We start from the raw sequence: 20007 nt of genomic DNA, 5'->3' as shown, positions 1-20007 counted from the left end.
TTTCAAATAGTTTTTGCTTAGAATAGCACGGTAGGTTAATGAAGAACTGTAACACAACATCAGTTCGGCATCTATTAAACACTGGCTGTAACGGGCACCTCACGAAGCCCATCTCCTCACGGAGCCCTCTCCTCACACAGAGCGCGTGAACAGCGCCCCCGCCCCCCACCTTCCCGCCCGACGACTCGCCCCTCCCCGCCCCACGCGCCGAGTTGCGCGCGCCGCTGTTCCCGCCCAGCCGACACGGTAAAAGAGCCACGTCTCCAGCCCGGCGGAGGGCCGGCCGGGAAGAGGCGGGGCCGGGCAGCCCGGCTCTCCAGTCAGCAACACATGTGGCGTGCCGCCTCCACCAATCCGCGAGCAGCTCGGTGAATCATGCGCTTTCGATTGGCCGCTCGTTGACAGGGAGGGGAGAGAGCGGCGTGAATCCGATTGGCCCGGCGGCTCTGTTGACAAACACCTCTTCCTCCCTCCTTCTCCCTCAGCTGCGCCAATGGGAGAGAAGCGGCGAGCGGAGTGACGTGCAGGTGAGCCAATGGGCTCGCTCCTCGCCGTGAGGGGCCGGGCAGCGGCGGCGGCAGTGCCGGTACGTGGCGGGCGGGCGGGGCGCCGGGCGCCCATTCCGCAGCGGCGTTTGCGGCGTTGGCAGCGTTCATGCCCTAACGGCTGCCTTGAGGCGGGGCCCCTCCATGCGGGGCCCGCGGTGCCGCAGCGTTCTGGCCGCCTTCACGGTTCTCTTCTTGTTGGGAACGGCGGCGGGCGCTGAGGAAGCTCTGCAAGGCGATGCCGTGGTGGTGGAGGCCGCTTTCGGGCTGGGGGCGGCCGCAGCCGCTCTGCCGGCCGGGTCTGCCGACGTGACGGTGGAGGACGATGTGACCGCCGCGCCGCTCGGCGAGCAGGAGGCGGAGGGCAGCGGGGAGGCCCGGAGCGGCGGCAGGTGGGCCTGGAGCTGTGTGACGGGGGCTGGGATGGGGTGAGAAGGCCGGGGGTGGGCTCGAGGTGAGGGCAGCGCGGCCCGGTCCTGCCCTGGGGACGTGATGTCTGCTTTCTGCTCTCCCCTTCATCTCCTTGGCTCACTGGGGGCTGGGAGGGAGGAGAAGCGCGTGGGACAGATTGCCTGATGGCCAACTTTGAGAGTGCAGCATGGGGAAAGGGAACGCTTTATAACCACAGGCGGTGGAAAGCTGTGGTGGAGGGATGGCTTTAATGAGTGAGTCAAGCGTGGCAGCGTTACTGGGCTGTTCGCTGTCTGTTTGGGAATTGGCTGAGAGCAGATGAGGTGATAAACCACAGAGAGAGTCAAAGGGAGAACAGCATGACTTAATGCTTCCTTTATTGGAGAACCCGTTCGAAACATGAAAAGCCTGGAGCTTTCTGTTGGTGCACCCGGTCACAGAACTGGCTGATAACTTTGCATCCTGTTACGTGTAAAGCAAATCTGTTTTCCTGATAGCAACAGGAGCATCCATTTGTGTGTTCAGCCATCAAAATCCTGGCCAGTTTACTACAGCTCTGCTGTACTCGATTTTTAATATGACCTTAATTTATTTAGCACCAGGAAGTACTGAGAAATATTTTTTTTCTGTTTTATATCTATAGAGTTAAATGGAGGTGCACCAACAATGTTCAGTCTGATCTTTTAAGCCAAAGGTTAAATGTAGGGATTCTTTCATTGATCAGTGCATTGAAGTAGATTTGCTGCTATCAGATGATGGGGCTGTAGTATTTGCCTGCATTTCTTTCTTTCTTTCATCTGTATTTGTGAGATGTCTACTCCCCTCAGCTAATTGTTCTTCAGCTACAAAATATCCATGTAATGCAATGAGGTGTCAGTACAGGCTGAAAAAAAACCCACTCTAAACTGTTTCCCCTGTAGGCAAATAAATGTAACAGTGGTTTTGAGGAATTTCTCTTTCCTAGAAGAAAGTAAATATGATAGGACAAGGGGAAATGGTCTTAAACTGAGACAGGAGAGGTTTGGGTTAGATATTAGGAGGGAGTTTTTCACTCAGAGGATGGTGACGCACTGGAACATGTTGCCCAAGGAAGTTGTGGATGCCCCATCCCTGGAGGCATTCAAGACCAGGCTGGATGTGGCTCTGGGCAGCCTGGTCTGCTGGTTGGCAACCCTGCACGTAGCAGGGGGGTTGAAACTGGATGGTCATTGTGGTCCTTTTCAACCCAGGCCATTCTATGACTCTGTGATGGTTGGAGGCTTACCTTGCTCTTTGCTTACATATATGTAGATTTGAAGTTGGAGCAGACATTCAGAGTTTGACAAATAGCCATACTTGTTGTGCCCCAAATGGCTTTGGAGTCCAAAATTAGGATTGTGTTTTTTCCAACTGAAGCAAGGATAGTAGTAAATATTGTGCCTAAGCAACGATATGTTCTGCTTTCTTTAACTAGCAAAAAAAATTCATTTGATGCAATTCGAATAGATGGAATTCTTTAGTACAGTGAAAGTGTGTGGACAGGCCAAATCAGTGTTCCTCCGTCCTGTTGTCATCTTCCCTTCACATCTTGGCTCCTTTCTTCTGTGTGTAGGTAAATGAGACCTCGCATGTGTGAAGTAGAGCAGAGCTGAGTTCAGGCCACCAGAACTCAAAAACTGCTGTGTTCTTCATGGGATGTAGCTGTGATTATGAGTCTCAGGAGAGGCTTTTTATAAATGTGTGACAAGGTCTATCAGTGTCACTTGTGTAGTTTTGAGAGGGAACATTGTAACTGCACTTCAATAACAAATTAGTGAAAGAGGAGAGGAAATGGTAAGAAAACAGATTTTCAGTTAATTGTAGAGACTAATTCTGGATGTGGTGTGTTTGAAAGGGAGTATTTTTAGATGTTTTTTCGTGTTGGAAAGTAAAATCTGACAATATAGTGTTAATGGAGTCTATTGGCTACTGCGGTTAGATACCTTTGTATGCGCTGTTATCCTGGTCTTTTGTTTTAGTCCTTCTGCTGGCCGCCTGTAAGGACCCAGCAGGGATTTTCTCTTCCTCCATTATCTGGTTCATAATATGCTGTGGAGCTGTAGCTAGAGACAAGGTGAAAGTACACAAGTGTCTTTTTACTGATGTTTTTTAATCAGGAGGCTGGTTGATGCGTGCTGGAATCAAGAATACTGTTGTTGCAGGTAGGATACTAGGAAAAAAATTCTTCTCAGAAAGTGTGGTGATACATTGGCACAGGCTGCCCAGGGAGGTGGTAGGGTCATCATTGCTGGAGGTGTTCAAGAACTGTGGACATGTAGCACTGAGGGATATGGTCAGTGGGTGTGGGGATGAGCTGGGGTTGCATTAGGTGATCTTAGAGCGTTCCAACCTTAATAATTCTCTAATTCTATTTCACCTGCATGTCAATGACTGAGTACTGTAACTGCAACCAACAGCAACTTGCAAAAAGATGAATAAAACTCATTTTAACCTAGAGTAAAATATCATTTTCTTAACCATATGCTACTGCTGTAAGTATTTGGCATTATATTCTACAGTAAGCTTAAGATAGCACAGTGAGGTGACAGAAAGGAAGTGGCTTACTCGTTTCTAAGCTCTGAGTGAAGTAGTCTCTTGAAGTAGCCACCTAAATTGGTGTCACTGTTAATCTACTGCTTGATCAGAACACCTGAAAGTTGGGGGAAAATCTTTCTTTCTTGTCACCACCTCTTGCTTTCAGTACTCAAAGCAAGAAGCAATGGAATCTCACAGAGGAAGGGGATAAACTTGGAAAATCTAGCAGTGAGAAAGTATATAACGCAAGCATCAGCGTAGACAGGGCACGTATAGATGAATTAGAAATACTAAACCAATTAGAGTTCAAGTGACAGGATTTTAACTCACTGGAGTTGATCAGAGATGGAGAGAATAGGCATTTAGATTTTAATGTATAGAAAGATGCAGTAACTAAGGATTTTATTCCAAGAACTAGGAATTGTTACTGTGTTTTGAGACATGCAGGAATGCTGTTGGAAAATTAAAGTGAAGATGGGACCAAGAATGACCAAAGTGAGTCAGTCATTAAAAAAGCAAAGAGAAACGCATTTTTCTTGCATCCAGGTAAATTCTTAGCTTAGCCAATTGCAAGGTTTGGACTGAGAGATGGAGATAGGTTGGTCCTGGTCCTGTCTCATCACAGTGTTTGTTCAGCAGGTCGAGTGTGGGAAACAAAGTCCATTTTCCAACTGTTAACTGATGGAGCAAATAAAGAGTGCTGCAGCACACACAAACTGTTGGGGGCTTTTAGGGTATACAGTAGCCGTTGATTGAAGCACTTTAATCAAAAAGTGTGTGCTGTTGGTGCAGAAGTTCCCTCTGAAGGCATGTTTTTTTTAAAAAAAAAAAAAAGCTTTCATTTTTAATGGGCTGAACTTAAAACTTAGGTGCAGTTACGTTATGATTTATCTGAGATTATGGTGTGGGTACAAATTCAAAAGCTGCCCAATAAGGAGGGCTCTTGGGGGAAGGCTGATATTTGCGTCTGGTGAGAAAAGATCATATGAAAAGACACAGGCATAAAATATTCCTTACTCAGGGCTAATAGAAGCGGGAAGAATTAGATAAAGAAAAATTAGCTGGGAAGGAGGCAGATCACCCTGTGATGTTAGAATCTGTCTTTTCTACCTGCTGAGGTTATCTCCACTCCAGCTTTTCTTTCATAACCACCTTCTCAGCTGGACCAACATAAAATTGAAATAGATCCACTTGGAATAATATTTTTATGCAGTGCCAGAGAGCTTCAGATGAGTTGTTTTACAGTAAAACAATCAGATTCTGTTCAGTGTGTGTCCAAGGCCTTTAAGGCACGTGTTCACAGTGCATGAGAACAGTCTCCTGCAGTCCAGTTTATTATTAACCCAATCTTGATTTCTGCACGGTTGGAATAATTACGTGTACTCGGTTTATAAAAACACACGTATTCCACTGTTCAAATATTTGCACATCTGACACTTTTCTTTAAGAAGCTTATGGAGGAATGTGTTGCTTGGCCATCTTTGGAAATAAGGGCTGCAATTATTTTTGCTACGGGTTGAAGATGTATTTAGTTGTTCCTATGCTCACCTGTGTGAGTATTTCCACCCCTCCCCCCCTCCCACCCATGTTCCAATCTGCCTATCAGACTTATTTGCACAGTTCCTCATTCTCATTGAGACCAATGTCTACAAAAACTCCTGGATCACTCAATCCTTCCACCCTCAGTACACAGCGTCTGTAAAGAGATCAGACCCTACTCCCACTGCCTTTGAAAGTTGGTGAGCTTGCAGCAAACCAAAACTGCCTACACATCCCTGGCTTTTTCTGGTCAGAGCACAAGTTTCAAGGAAATAAAAAGACAGTTCAAATTTGCTTCATCAGTGTTTTATCTCTGGGCTTTTACTACCTGTGAATTGTGTTGGTGTGTGTTTGTATTTTGTTTGTTTTTAATTAATGCTTGAATTCTGGCCCGACCAGGGTTGCATGTTCTAATTGCACTACAACATAGGAGAATCGATAAGCCTCAGGCACTTTAGAAACCAGCAGCTGGCTTGCTGTTGCCATGCGTTTTCAGATAGGCTACTTAAAGCTTAAGTGGCATAAGTCAATTTGTTTGCTTTGTTGCCTGTAGTGGCTGGAGGTTTCTAGCATCCTGTGTTTGTCTTGGGTGAGACTTCTTTGTTTTAAGACACATAAATCTCCCGAGTATTTCCTTGTTTCATCCAGAAGCACTGAAAACTTAGTTGTGGCTTAACTTTTTTTGGGGCGTGCTGATTTACTTGATTTATTATTACTGATTTTGTTTGATTTGAAAGGATGAAGAAAGGTTGAGGGAACTGGGCTTGTTTAGCTTGGAGAAGAGAAGGCTCTGGGGAGACCTCATTGTGGCCTTCCAGTACTTGAAAGGAGAGTATAAACAGGAGGGGGAACAGCTGTTTACGAGGGTGGTAGTGATAGGAAAAGGGGGAAAGGTCTTAAACTGAGACAGGGGAGATTTCATATGGATGTTAGGAGGAAGTTTTTCACGCAGAGGGTGATGACGCACTGGAACAGGTTGCCCAGGGAGGTTGTGGATGAATGCCTCCCATCCCTGGAGGCATTCAAGGCCAGGCTGGATGTGGCTCTGGGCAGCCTGGTCTGGTGGTTGGCAACCCTGCACATGGCAGGGGGGTTGGAACTGGATGATCATTGTGGTCCTTTTCAACCCAGGCCATTCTGTGATTCTATGACATGTTAAATTTCCCTGTGAAATTAATTGGATCTATACAGTTCATAACTACTTTAAAAGATATCATTCAGTATTGTTGTGATATCAAACACATGTGGGACCAAGAAATCAGCTATCTCCCTTGGAAATGAACTCTGAGAGCATCTTACAGCATATAAATCAGTTTGTTATTCAGCAACGGGCTCATATTTTCTCTTCCTGTTGGTCGGGGTAGAACTATCAAATTAAATGCTGTTTTGTGGCACATGTCAATATAGATTTATACTTAATGCAGTGGCATTCCAACTTTAGAAAACATCTAACTGATCTGCTACCTGTTGCTGGGGTTTTGACTCTGGTTGTTTCCTCTTGCAGATCTCTAGTAATTATCAGCACTTTGGATGGAAGAATTGCTGCCCTGGATCCTGAGAATAGTGGAAGAAAACAGTGGGATCTGGATGTGGGATCAGGTTCTCTGGTGTCATCCAGCCTCAGTAAACCAGAGGTAAGGTTTGATCTTTCTCCTGACTGTCTTCTGAAACAGTATTGTCAGTAATAAATTGAATGCCATTTCTTCCATATTTAATATCTATTAAATAATGCAGCAAAACTAATATGGACAAAGTTTGACAGCTGGTCTCAAACTTATTTTTGTGAGGCTTACATCATGTTGCTGTTTCAAACTTGAGTGGGTCCTACTATTGGCAGGGTTGGTAACTATCAAACTAGATGATGTAACTGGGTTTGGGAATTGTGTGCTGTTGCTGACTGGAAACAAGTTACTTGAAATTTGAATGGAACAGAAAGATCATCTGCTTTGTATTACTAGAGTATGTTTTGGCAAGTACTGTCATTTTTTTTTTCCTCTCAACAAAAGCAAAAGTCCTTGTGACTTAACAAATGAACAAAAGATTGTTTCTTATACTAGATAAGCAGGCTGCCTATGAAACAGAATGTATTAGCAATGAAATAGAATGTATTAGCAATGAAATGGAGCACTGAAGGTCACCCTGAAGGACTTGGTGGGAAAAGGTTGCATCATTTCTCGCAGATAAGCTGTAATAAGGAAATTTAGGGAGTTGAATTTCTTGTTTGGTGCCATTTCCTCTATCAGTGGTTGTATTTCCACTGGTTTTGAATTCACTTAAGCTAGAAATTAGAAGAGGTTTTCTTGCTTTTTTCTTTTTCCTTCTTCCTACATTGATGAAATGATCCATGAGTTGATACTGAGCTCTCCTAGTAGGAGGAGTAAATACACCAGCTATGAAGTGATTTGTGGTACAGGCAAAATGCATGGTCCTTCACTGTCATGGATGGTTGAAGTTGATAACCGGTCCTATACCATACTTTTACACAATGAACAGCAAAGAATGAAAGTTGAATGAGGGGTATTCAGACTTCATGAGTGTGGTTGCTTGTGGTTCCTTGTGACATCTGCATGACCTCTGTTGAAATATTTGGTTTGATGCTGTGGTCATTGAAGGGTGAGAGCTAGTAGTAAGCTTCTCAGACTGACTGCAAAGCTGAAGTGGATGCTGACCTGTGTTTCCTTGTTTCTGAGAGTTTTATTTCCAGATGCAGTCTTTTGATGCTTGTTCAGATATATTTTTGTGTTTATATTCTTTTGTAAAATAAACACTGTGGGAAAGAAGAACTTTTTCAAAAATGTGTTGTACAACAGAACTGGAAAGAATATGAAGGCTATAATGAGCTCGGTAAAGAATAAGGTGTCCAGTAGGAACTGTCATCCTTCACAAATACCTTTTGTACTAGGAACATTAAATATTGGCCTGATATCAGTTGCTGTGAACAGTTTCAGATTAGGAACAGAAATAGAACAACCACATATAAAACAAACATTGGTAATCTATAGGAAGAAAATCATTTTCCGTTACAAACTAAGATGTGAGCCCAGGTTCCAGATATTGAAAGATACCAAGAATTCTGGCACGTATTACTGTATGAGTTTTCTTACAAATCTCTATTTTTGTGACTAAACTGGTTGGAGTTTTGATCTTTCTATGGTGTGGTATGACTTTAGAAAGTGAACGTTGATGCCTGAACAGCAGAAATTGTACTTTGTTCATGCACTATTTAGTTCATTTCTCTGACTACAAGTTAGTAAGTTATGGGAATACCTAAATCACAGTTTTGAGTGTTATGTGTATGGGAGATGTTCAGATGGGCTTTCAAACTGTTGCGTTTCTACACCTATGGCCAAAGACACTGATGGCTTTTGGCAGTTAACATGCTGACCTTTGGGAGATAACTGACAAAAGTAAGTAAAAGTTCATTCTGACCTTCTAGAAGCTGTTAAGAATTATGAATGTAGGCCTTTTAGAGCAGCCTTTGTTAAGACAAAGCTTACCAAAAACTTAAGTAATGAACATTCCGCATTAGCTACACTAAAATGTTTCAGTATTTAAATGTCAGTATTCAGCTAAAAGATTTCATAATGAATCTAGGGACTACTTGATGCAATAGTTGGCCTCATTCGTGTTGTTGGGACATCTGTATTTTGAGTCAGTATATTAAATTCCCTAGGGTCTCAGTGTTTGTTCTCTCTCCACTTCAGTGTTTTTGTTCTTATTGGGCATGTAGTATGTTTTACTCAAAGTAACTACTGAGGCTTTTTCTTCCTCTTTCAACAGTTTTAAGGTAGAAAGCTCTCTCCACTTAAAACCTCAGTATTATCTTTCACATAGAATAGCATAATTATGTACATTGTTTATCTACATCTTGCTAGGAATGGCAAGTGGCAAATTCTTTTTGCATTACATTTGGAGTGTTACTGTGTTCCTCCAGAATGAGGAGAGTGTGTGCTGCTGTGTCTGGGTTCTTTTTGACTTTTCTCAAACTTCCATCTATTTTGGGTGAGAGCACAATGAATTCCAAGTCCTGGTGCCAAGGTATCAAATCCATTTCTAAATGTGCTTTAAGAAAAGACATGAGGAATTTAAACTTTAATTGTTTAATAAAACTGTAGTTACTGCCTTTGCCTCATTGCAAAGTGTTAACTTGTCTATTTGGAGCTCATGTGTTAATTAGGAAAGCGAGAGAGTAAGATTTCAAATGTTCCAGCAGCTCTGACAAACACTTCAGATCTTGAAACTACTTCTTAAGACGCTGACAAAAGGAGTTGTTCATCGTTTGTCATGTGAACACATCAATTAGAAAGGAAAGTCTGCTGAACTACTGATTGTTTGTCTGGGTAACTAAAATAGTAAAATTCTTTCTGTCTCAAAGCTGCGATGTTCACAATCATGGTCAGTGTGCCAATGCTGAAAATGTATGAGATTGCATTTCAGCCTCGTGCATCAAAACTTCAGCACTTTGTTTCCTTAGCCACTGTTAAAATGAAAAGCCATTCTCTCAAAGCTGCGTATTGCACCATCAAGATTTGTCATTACCTGCACCTAAAGATTGCTTGCTGAAGTTCAGGGTGAAGTCACTGAAGCTTACCTTTTCCACAAGTGAACTTAGTTTGAATGAAAAACATTTACTCTTTAAACTTTTTAGCGAATACACCATCTGTAGTTAAAATGCATTTTGGAGAGTTGACTTGTTAAAATTAGAGCTGCCTCTCAAGCAATGGAAGTGGTTTATAACACATTGTTATGAGACTGTTGTCATGTACTAACAAGGGCAATGTGTTCTCTTATTTGCATAGCTTCATACTAAATTGCTTAATGGGATTCTGTCTTTCTTTCATGTGTTATCTGTTACACAAGGAGAATTAGTATAAGCTTGGCAGCATATTCAAATGACCAGCCAGTAGAGGTGAGCATGACAAGAGGAGGCTGGAGAAGGGGTGATAGCAGACAGGCTAGAAAAGGTGGATCATCTGTAAAGATACTGCTGTGGAAAAGCTGGTAGCTTTTCTTCTGATGTGGTAAGAAAGAGAAAAAGCAAGTAGCATACTCCATTGTGATGATGTGGGAGTAACAGCTTAAAGATTCATGACTGTTTTTTTTTTTTTTCTTTGTTGTGAGGAATACTGCAGGGAATTCAGCCCGGCAGAGTGGCACCAATTGTATTTTCAGTGGTCCAGGTAGAGAGTGTATGGGAATGTATTCAATAAAAGTAACTGCCTTAGTCATAATTCTGTTGTTACGGACTAATCCCCAAATAAGAACTGTATTTTTTTTATTAGATTTGAGATTATGGAACAAAAAGCATTTTAGTGCATGGACACTATAATAAACACCATAATAAACATGCCACCATACACCGGAAAAAATGGAGTAATGGGTTTATATATTATGGAAAAAATTCACCAACACTCTTATCACTCTAAAAGTTGGTAGTGTAGCCACACAAAATAGACACACAAAGTCAAGGAACTGTGAGATTTTTTTTTTTGGACCTAAAAGTGGCAGGTTGTTTTGGTTTTTATGAGGGGTAGCCTGGGATTTCCTTCAGAGAAATGCAGAGATGCAAAAAAGTTTTATACTGAAGTCAGCACAAAGCTATTTGTATTGTATGCAAAGTGGATCTATAGATATCTTCAGCAGTTTGTTCCTTTTTTCCCCTTTGGAGAGGACAAGGCTGCTGCTTAGAGCAGGCAGTTGTAGAACAACTTCAAGGTCTCCAAAGCTCTGCTTGTAACAGGATTTAATGTGCAATATAAATGCTTTGGGGTTGTTTTTATTTATTTTTTGCTTTAACTCTGTCATAAACATTGTAGAATTTTCAATGCTTTGTTTCTCCAAAAGAAAAGGAATGAGAATTTCTGATGCAAAGCCCTTAGGCATCTGGCAGTCACATTCAGCTGCTAACTGCCTGGACTTTGCTGCACATTGGATAAAGCATCTGCTGCACCCGGTGCTGGACAGAGAAGGGACGTGAGTTATCCTGGGTTGTTTTGGGAATATGAGAGAAGATTCAGCCTCACTCATCATTTGGCCTCTTACAGAAGGAATTGCCAAACCCACAGTGCAGCAGGTCAGGGCAAGGCAAGAGGACAGCATGACCTCTGGGGTCCTGGCTTGTGATTTCTGGATTCTGTTCTGCGTGCCCTCACAGAGATAGGGGGGTGGGTGAATAATTTAACTTTCTCTTCGAAAGAGAAATCTTGTGACATCAGCTGCAGGAAAATCACACCCATCGTTTACAGCACCCCTGCAGCAGCATTCTATTAACCTGAATTAAAATGAGGTTTTTTGTTTGGCCCGTCGTTTTCTGGTTTAGTTAGTTTTTAATTAAGTCACTGTCTGTAAATATCATCCAATGGAAAGCTGAGATGTGTTTTTTGGGTATGGGCGGGGAATACTTCAGACCATCAGTCATGCAGTCATGCTTGTTCGAGTGCTTTCACTTAAAGGGTTGTTATAGCAGCTTTTGACTACAGTAATGAATATTCTGAATTTCTGTCAAACCTGCACAAATCTTTCCTGATGCTCCTAGCAGTCACTGGGTAAAACAAAAGGAGATATGTTTCAATCTACACAGAGCACTGAGAAAATGGCTGTCTTGGCTCTGGCTTTTTGCTTACAAGCAAGTTGCTCTGCCTGGCTCACTAGGGTTAATCTTAACTTTTAATGTATTTGTGTATCTTAAAACATCTGGCACAGGACACGTCAGCAACAGAAACAGTCTGTTCTGCTTAGCACTTGGCTTTGTGCACAATTCAGGGTGCTTGCAGGAGCAAGTGCTGGGTAGTGAGATCTGTCTGCCATCCACAGAGAAGTTGGTCCTCTTATGCTTCAGAGTATGTGCAAAACTCTCAAAAGCAAAACTTTACTCTGGAAAGGGAAGAATAAAAATATTTAAAATTTCTAGTGGTGCTGCAAAGCTATTTTCCAGCTGTTCTATGTTGTAATCAGGTGCAAAGCCCCAGATTGCCACTCAGTTCAAGTAGACAGAGCGTGTAAATCAATTGACTTATTATTGAGGCAAGTAACTTGGAGAAATCCTATTTCCTGACAGGTAAAGTGATATACTTCTAATTGTCTGGAAATGCTATTAGTGGAGTTCCTCATGTCTTGTAGTTCTTCCTTATTTTTGTATACTATCGGGATAGATACAGGACCACCAAATGCTCTGTTTGCTGGAGGTATCATTCCTGTGGAGGAAGGCAAAAGCCAGTTCTCCATCGTACATCTTGTCTGTAATAGAAATGGAATTAAACTATACTGAATGAAACACAAGATATGGGAATTGATAACGACAATGTTGTTGAGGGTAAGAGGTGATCAGTTTATAACTGAATATTGTGTGGTAAGAGGTCCTGTGTCAGGTTATCAGCTGCCATCTCTCTTCCTCTGCTGGGGAAGGAAATGCGATCCTATGCTGCTTGAGGGCAGAGGGAGATATTAGAGTCTTAAATGGTCCTGGAAAAGCTCATAATGAATGAGAAGTGAGTGTCCAGAATTGTACTTCAAAGGAAGATAAATTCTAATTGCAATTGAGACAGAAAAGGCTTATTAGGGCTATCAAGGGGAGTGGAGCCTGTGTTTTACAAGAAGAGAATAGATGTGACTGCTCTTTAACTACATGGATGTATTACGATTACTGATGACCCAGACAGTTCTTTTTATTTTGCTGGCAACATGCAAGGTGCATTTGGCAATAAAGCCATGAATGCTTTGCAGCCTTGCTGCCTGCTTGCTGAGTGTAGATCTTAGCTGCTTTCTGGCTGAAACTAAAATTATAATTTTCCTGGTGGTCATTTTTCTACTATTTAGTGGACAAACTATCATTAGCAAAGGACAAATTGTTTTTGAGTATCTGCATGGCTAGAAGTTGTGCTGTTATAAGAACTCATTAAGGGGAATTGCTGGTTGACACTTGAGTGAAACTAGGGGTTAATGTTCTGCAGCAGCATGTGTTTTGGTTGGGTGACAAGTAGTTCTGTTGCTTAGACAAGTGGCCTTGTGCTGTTTTGATAAATACATCCTCAAAGACAATAATCTGAGTTTAATGGCTTGTGCAATTAAAAAAAAAAAGGGCTTCCTATAACAGCAGCTTGGTGGCTTTCTTGCTGACACTTAAAGTAGTTAGCACTGATGATGCTCTGATAAAGTGCTGACATGCGTCTCTAACTTGTGCTGTAACGATGTCTGTGGGGGGAGGGGGTGCGACAGCTTCAGTTCCAGGGCACGTGGGGAGCTGAAATAACAAGATATTGTGGCTGGTGTGATATCAGAGCACTCAGCCCTAATTCTCACAAGTGATGCTCTTCCTTGAGCACTGCCGGCAAAGTTTTCTCTAACAGTCACTCCGCATTAATGGTTATGGCCAACTTTCATCTGTTATGCTGACAGACATGGTCAAAATGTATTGCAGCAAATCTTGGAAAGGTCATTTATCATCATCTTGCTGTCTCTGTTTAGTTATCTTTATAGTAGCCTGTAATTTAATTACATATGGTACACTGCATGTTTTGTATTGGCTGTTAAGCAGCTGCAGTGTTTTCTGTTTTGAAAGGGTTTGGCTCTAGTGATGCCTAGGCAAATGCTCATTTCAGAACAGAATGAATGACTTTGTTGCATTTTGGGCAGCTAGACTCCAAATATCTAAGTGGTTTATTCCACCCTACACCACTTTTGAACTTCTGGCCCATAACTTTATTTGTAAAAGGAGGTGCTTGTTTCAAGCATGAAGCACTTCAGACCGTTCAGCAAATCATTCCTTTAAGAGCACAGCTGCTGCTATCCCACTTCCAAATTTCGTCTGGACTTTACCCTCCATGCACAAGTAACTTTATTACTCTTTCTCTCAGGATCGCTGCATGTTTTATGCTTTTTTTCCCTCTAACTTTGCTACAGCCTTTGCATTCTTGAAGGAAGAGGATGCATTTGCATTTTTCTGTTCTCCTTTACTGGGGTCTCTTTTCTTATAGGAGTTGCTCTGTGACTCAGGCTTCCCCCAAACCTGGGACTTTGTGTCCTTATCTAAAAGACCACTCTGTCCAGGCAGGGCCAGGGGAGAAGCACAGCCAGCCTGGCAGAGATCAGCTTAAATCCTGGACTGCTGAAGTGATGTGGGTTGGTGTTACTGCTTGGGTTTCCCATCTCTTAAGTGAAGCATCTTGCTTAGCTTCCTACCAATGCTGTAGGAGCCCATATAGTGATAGGACAAGAGGGGAATGGTTTTAAACTGAGACAGGGGGGGTTTAGATTAGATATTAGCAGGAAGTTTTTTCCCACAGAGGGTGGTGACACACTGGAACAGGTTGCCCAAGGAGGCTGTGGATGCCCCATCCCTGGAGGCATTCAAGGCCAGGCTGGATGTGGCTCTGGGCTGCCTGGTCTGGTGGTTGGTGACCCTGCACATGGCAGGGGGTTGAAACTGGATGATCATTGTGGTCTTTTTCAACCCAGGCCATTCTATGATTCTGTGATAGTCCTGCATGCTGAAGGGGAATTGAAACATCTTCAGACATCCCAGTATTGGAACAATACCAATTTTTACATAGTGACTAATGAGCTTCCATACAGTGCCTGTTTCTGTAGGTGGAAGGTTTGGGGTAATTTTCATTTTCCTCATTGACCTTTTCCTTTATGTGTTGTTGGTTTCAGTGACCTCAGGAGTGGACTCAGTAGCAGAAGCTCCAGTATGCTTTAGAAAGCACCACTCTGAACTTCCAGAATACTATCGAAGTCTTTTCTTTTTTAATAAAGCTTCATGTTAAAGAGAGGGATGGAATAATGTCAAAATAAAATCTTTCTTAAAGCACTGTGCGTTTTTTATTATTAAGGAGAACAGTTTTTAAAAGTCTGTTACCATGGCAGCAAAGCAGGCTGGCATCTCTGCAGTCAAAATCCCAAGCCTTGTTTGACTGTGATTAAAGTAACAGTGGTATTTTAGTTTGCTGCTCTTCAGAAGAGGGGTCTGATTGCACAGCACACAGTGTTGGAGAACTGATCTCTTTTGAAGCCCAGGCAGTCTAGTTAACTTGCTGCAGTTCCTGTTTCACTGCATGGCTGCTCAAGGGAGGGCAGAGGACAGAGTAGTACTATTTCTTTTGATGGCCGACTTAAGCCAAACACAATACTATGCCCCTGGCGAGGGCAAGGAGTGTTCTAATTCTCAAGCTGCTCTACTGCTGTCATATATTACTGTTAGCACTGCTCAGTGTAAAAAGCAGTTTCGTAAGCTGCCAGGGTCCTGACACTCGATCAGATTTTAAGATCTGAAGTGTAGAATTATGCTGGAGATACCAAGTACAGTCATTTAATAAAGTTGTTGGAGGTACATTGTAGGTGTTGCTTTGAGGAAAGAGAGGGGGGAAAAAAAAGGAGTTTCCAAACAGCTTCTGTATTATTTATCCAGGCACAGCATTATAGCATTGCTTCTGCTCTGTGGCTGTACTCTGCACTAATCATATGTGAAACACAGGACCTTGAAAGTTAAGTCCGTGTCTTGGCCCGATCTTTTCTAACCAATGAAAGAAGAATTAGACACTACCAGGTAGTGGAGTATAAGGCATGGTGGAGAAAGAAGAAAAAATGTATTAAATTAAAACTACTTTCGTATGGATCTTAATATGGGCAGAAGTAGGGGAGCAGATTTGTACACTTCACAGATCCTGTGAACTCCTGTTTCTGTTAAGCCACTATTGCAAAAGTCATCCTGAGGTTTTAAAATCATATCTGCTCACTAATTCTGTGCAAAACTGGTGTGCCTTTTCACTGTATCACAATCTGACTGAGATGAAACCTACTTCCTCAACTACTCTGATGTGCTGCTTGGGCATAAGATACCTTCTTTAGAGCAGGAAGGTCTTTTAATGTCTCCATAGACCTGCAGCAGCAAATACTGGTATGTCAGAGTTCAGGTGCAACCTTTCTCAGTGCACTGGTCTTGAAGATGTTTTCAGTGTGTATGCCATTTAACAGAAATAGGATGCTCTTAGGAACAGATACGTGCTTTATAAACAGCTGCTATGCAGAAATAGGTATTTTCTATAAGAAAGTTTGAAGAAAAGTTTTTCCTCATTCTGGCTGGTCCCTTCACACCAGTGTATTTCTGTTCGAATAGGGTTCGTCTGTTAGTAGTGCTGTTGTCTTTGTGTACCCTGTGCTTCAGCTACCATCAGTGATTCTGAAGGGAGAAAGTATGTCAGCCATCCTGAAATCCAAGCTGAGGATCAGAAATAAGCTTTCCTGTTAAAGAAAGAAATAAACCAGTGTATCTGTGCAGATACCTCCCAGCATGCATATCGAAAAGATAGACAATAAATCAGTTCCAGGCAAACCTGAGCTAGGTACATTGTTAGGCCATGCCCTGTGTGTGACCTAAAAATCTGTAGAAGCTTAGTATAGAGGTATCCCTACTACCTCATACCACATAGAGAGAGGTATGTGCCACCAATTTCTTTGTATACATGGAATGTGAAGCAATTGCTTTTTCTTTCCCCAATTTGTGTAGATTCTTGTTTCCAGCCTTTATAATGAAACTGCTAAGATTGTCTCTTATTATGTCCCCCAGATGAATTTTAAAGGAGTTTAAAAGACAGTTCTGACTGAAGTAGCTCTAAGAGCACACCTGATGTTGGCTTTGATCTTGTTTGTCATAGTAATCTTACTGTAGATGCAATCGCAGGGGCAAGAATCGGTACCTTTATTTGAGGCCATGTAGCTTAGTTAATTAGTAACTGCAGTGAAGCTCTTACAGCAATGATAGTTTATGATTAGAGTAAGATTTGAAATCCACAAGCTGAAGTGTTAGAAAAACAAATGCACGCTACTTCTTATTCTAAGGAAGGTATTTTACCTCTGATAAGTTATTCCCTTGGAGTTGCTGGAGTGACTAGCATGTCTGATAGCAGTATTGACTGTTTTGGCATCATGTTGTTTCAGATGTCTGCATGTGAACACCCTTTATTTAATATGGTAAGGATGGTTAGGTATGGAAACGAATGTTACACTTGCTGTTAAACAGCTCATGGAAGCTTTTTGATCTCTGTTTACATGACTTTTTTTTTTTCCTTACAATAAATCAGCAGCTTTCTCCCTGCCGGTTCAACCTGGCATGGGAGCTCTCGTGCAGCAGCCTCCTTTCCAGTAAAAAGTCTAGACAGCAAATTCCCTGGTAGCGTATGCCATTTCAGATCGTTATGCCTTTTTGCTTTTTGTGAAGGCTTTTTAGAAACTGCATTACCTCACCCGTCGGCCTGGAGATTGAGCAGCCCGCGTTGCTGATAGGTCTGCAGCACCCTGCGCCGAGCCAATGGACAACTTCAGCTTCAAACTCTTAATGAGCAAAAAGAGCAGCATCTCGTTTAGGGCTCGATAGTTAATGTGGGCTTTTTTTTTTTTTTTTTTTAAGTGTTACTTCTGAAAGACAAGCTACTTAACAATTATGTGCCATATTGCTGACCAGTGAAGCTGAACAAATAGCTATTTACATTGACAGATCAGAGGAATGTGTAAGTGCATCGTGGTAACCTACATTTTCTGTGCCAAGAGATTTGCAGCTGACTGCCTGGGTGACTCACTCTTTGGATTAGGAGATGAGGTAATGCTTTTGAGATACAGGGTGATGTCATTCCTTTACCTGAGCTGCATGCCGATGCTAGTTGCTATACTTTCAAGGAAAGTCCCTTTGCTGATTCTGATTTACTAGAGCTGTATAACTCCAAGGAATTGATATTGTTTCTGTGCTCCTAAAGCCTCTGCATATAAAACCACCCTTGTGTGTCCACAGATGCCCTTTTGTTATACAGATATATCTGCACCTGCAAGTGTACACGTTCTCATATCCGCTCCTTTACTCAAATAAAGCCGTTTTAGTGATACAGGAGCTTTGTGTAATCAGGTACAATCCCCCACTCCTGCCATGTCACACGTTCCCATTAATAGAAAGATTCATCTTAGAAGATGAAGTTGTTTTTTTTGCCTCTATTACTCCAGTTGGAGCTTTCTATGAAATACCTTGTTTGTAATGGATGGTAACCAAAATGTCTACTTACACTTACCCATGGTCAGTTTAACCCCATCCATTCCTCCTCTCTTTGTCCTTCCGTGCTGTGGCTCTTTCTCCTGCCTGTGCCTGCTGCTCTGATGTGTTCACCAGCAGCAGCTGTGTCTTTTCTCAGCCTTTTTCAATGTCACACAGGACATTCTGCTCCCATGGGCACATTCCCAAGGTTGGGAGCATGGGCAGGTGATCAGCAGAGCTTACCAGAGCAGTCTCATCTATTGTCTGTGACTGCTGAGGACCAGGGCTGTAACAGATGAGCAGCTACCATGGGAAAATTTCTGAAGGCATACGAGGCATGACCTGATTTGACTTGTATCTTGGGAGTGTACAAACAGGTGTTGCCAAGCAAGCTTATTCTGTACTGGGGATTTGGGTGTGTTGTTCCCAGAAATGGCCAACATTTTTTGCCAGTTTGGGGAAAATTTTCCCAAAATTACTGCTGAGGCCCTGACAAGAGAGCTTCAAGATGAGAGGAATGCTCAGGGTGCCATGTGTCATGCTGTGCCCATAACTCACAGGGTTAATTGAGAGCCTCCATTGCTCAGGAAAGACTCCTCGCTTTGGAAAGTGATGGCAGGGTGCTCTGAGTATACCAAGCTAGAGAGCTTCTGCTGTTGTGGCTTCCAGGGAGCATATCTGGAAGTCTGAACCCACAAATAGCTGTCGAGCTGCCAGCAGCAAGTGTGTAGCTTGGCCAGGCTATATGAATTTAGCTGGCTGGTGGCCTGGCTGAATTTCTTCTGGCTCCAGCTTGAAGTCAGCCTCAGGTCCTTGCTGGTGTTTGGCATAACTTGAGAGGTGAGGGTGTGTGTAGCTGTTCTGCAGGAAACTGAAGTAGTAGCACAGTGCTGCTGATCCAGAAGACAGACTGGGACTGCTTACATGTATGTGGCTCACAGACAGAGTTGTGACACCTCGATGGCATAACAGGGTTTGCCTGACTGGGGCTCTGTGTGCTGAAACAGTGCTACCGGAGCTGCTTTAGCTTTTGGTTGGTTGGAAAGTTGCCTGTGAAATGACCAGTGTCTGTTGTTCATTATTTTTTTCTTTCATATGGAATATCTTATATTGCTGGAAATAAAGCACAGCTCTCCAAATTACATGCAGGTAACTGAACCGGCTGTGGAAGGAAGCCTTATGGATAATTTATTAATGCAGTATTGCACAGGCTAAAAGTTTTGATCATTATTATGTGCTTCTGAAGGACTACATTACAAAAACATTTTTTGATATTATTTTTCTGTGCTGAATATTGTAACAAAATACTCCAGCTTGGTTAAGGCTGTAAGTTTGGCACAGGCTTCTTTTGTTGTTAAAAAGTGTTTTCCACAATCTGCATGTCTTTGTTTCTAAAGATCACAAGGCTTCTCTGGCATATGAATGTTTATATAAACCTTTTGTTTGCTTTATTTTTCTACTAATCATGTGATTTCTACAAATGACCCCCTGCACAAATGTTTGTTTTTTATTGTTTTATTGCTGTGCACGTATACAGTCATGTATATGTGTATGTGTCCTCCTCGTCTCGTTGGTAAGCCATACTGCAGCATGTTTTGTGGATCACAGCTCTCACAGTGTCTCCTCTGGTATGTTTTGGCCTTTTTTAGCCATAATGTAAATATCCAGGAGGAAAAGGACATACCTCATATTACTTTGTTTAAAAAAAAAAAAAAAATCACTGCTATTTATGGGGTTATTTTTATCATCTCTTCAATTACATGTTGTATTCTTGAGAGGAATTTTTAATTGTCAGTCATCATGCAGCTTTTCAAAGCCGGGAAGCATTGATCTTTGATCCCTTAGGGACCTTAGGTGCCATCACCAGCATTACCAGGTAATTCCCCTAAACTTCTTCTCTGAATTAGGTGTATCCAAGCACTGCAAGAAAAGAGGTCAGTCATG

General features: G+C 42.3%; 1 protein-coding gene across 2 annotated transcripts in view; it reads left to right on the top strand.

Annotated features, from left to right (window-relative positions):
• The first annotated feature begins 273 nt into the window (after positions 1-273).
• Positions 274-20007, top strand: part of EIF2AK3 (eukaryotic translation initiation factor 2 alpha kinase 3) — a 40978-nt gene continuing 21244 nt past the window's right edge. Inside the window, exons 1-2 of one of the 2 annotated variants that reach the window (XM_040700435.2) lie at positions 274-527; positions 6553-6682. Coding sequence is in view for 1 of the 2 variants with exons in the window: in XM_420868.8 (XP_420868.2) it covers positions 690-937; positions 6553-6682 (378 nt within the window). In the remaining variant the exon portion in view is untranslated. Of the gene's footprint in view, positions 528-611; positions 938-6552; positions 6683-20007 lie in introns of those variants that run through there. The other variant, XM_420868.8, reaches the window with a different exon arrangement.

This window comes from Gallus gallus, chromosome 4, assembly GCF_016699485.2.
Source record: "Gallus gallus isolate bGalGal1 chromosome 4, bGalGal1.mat.broiler.GRCg7b, whole genome shotgun sequence".
Classification (NCBI taxonomy): Eukaryota; Metazoa; Chordata; class Aves; order Galliformes; family Phasianidae; genus Gallus; species Gallus gallus.
This window is presented reverse-complemented; position numbering and strand designations above follow the sequence as displayed.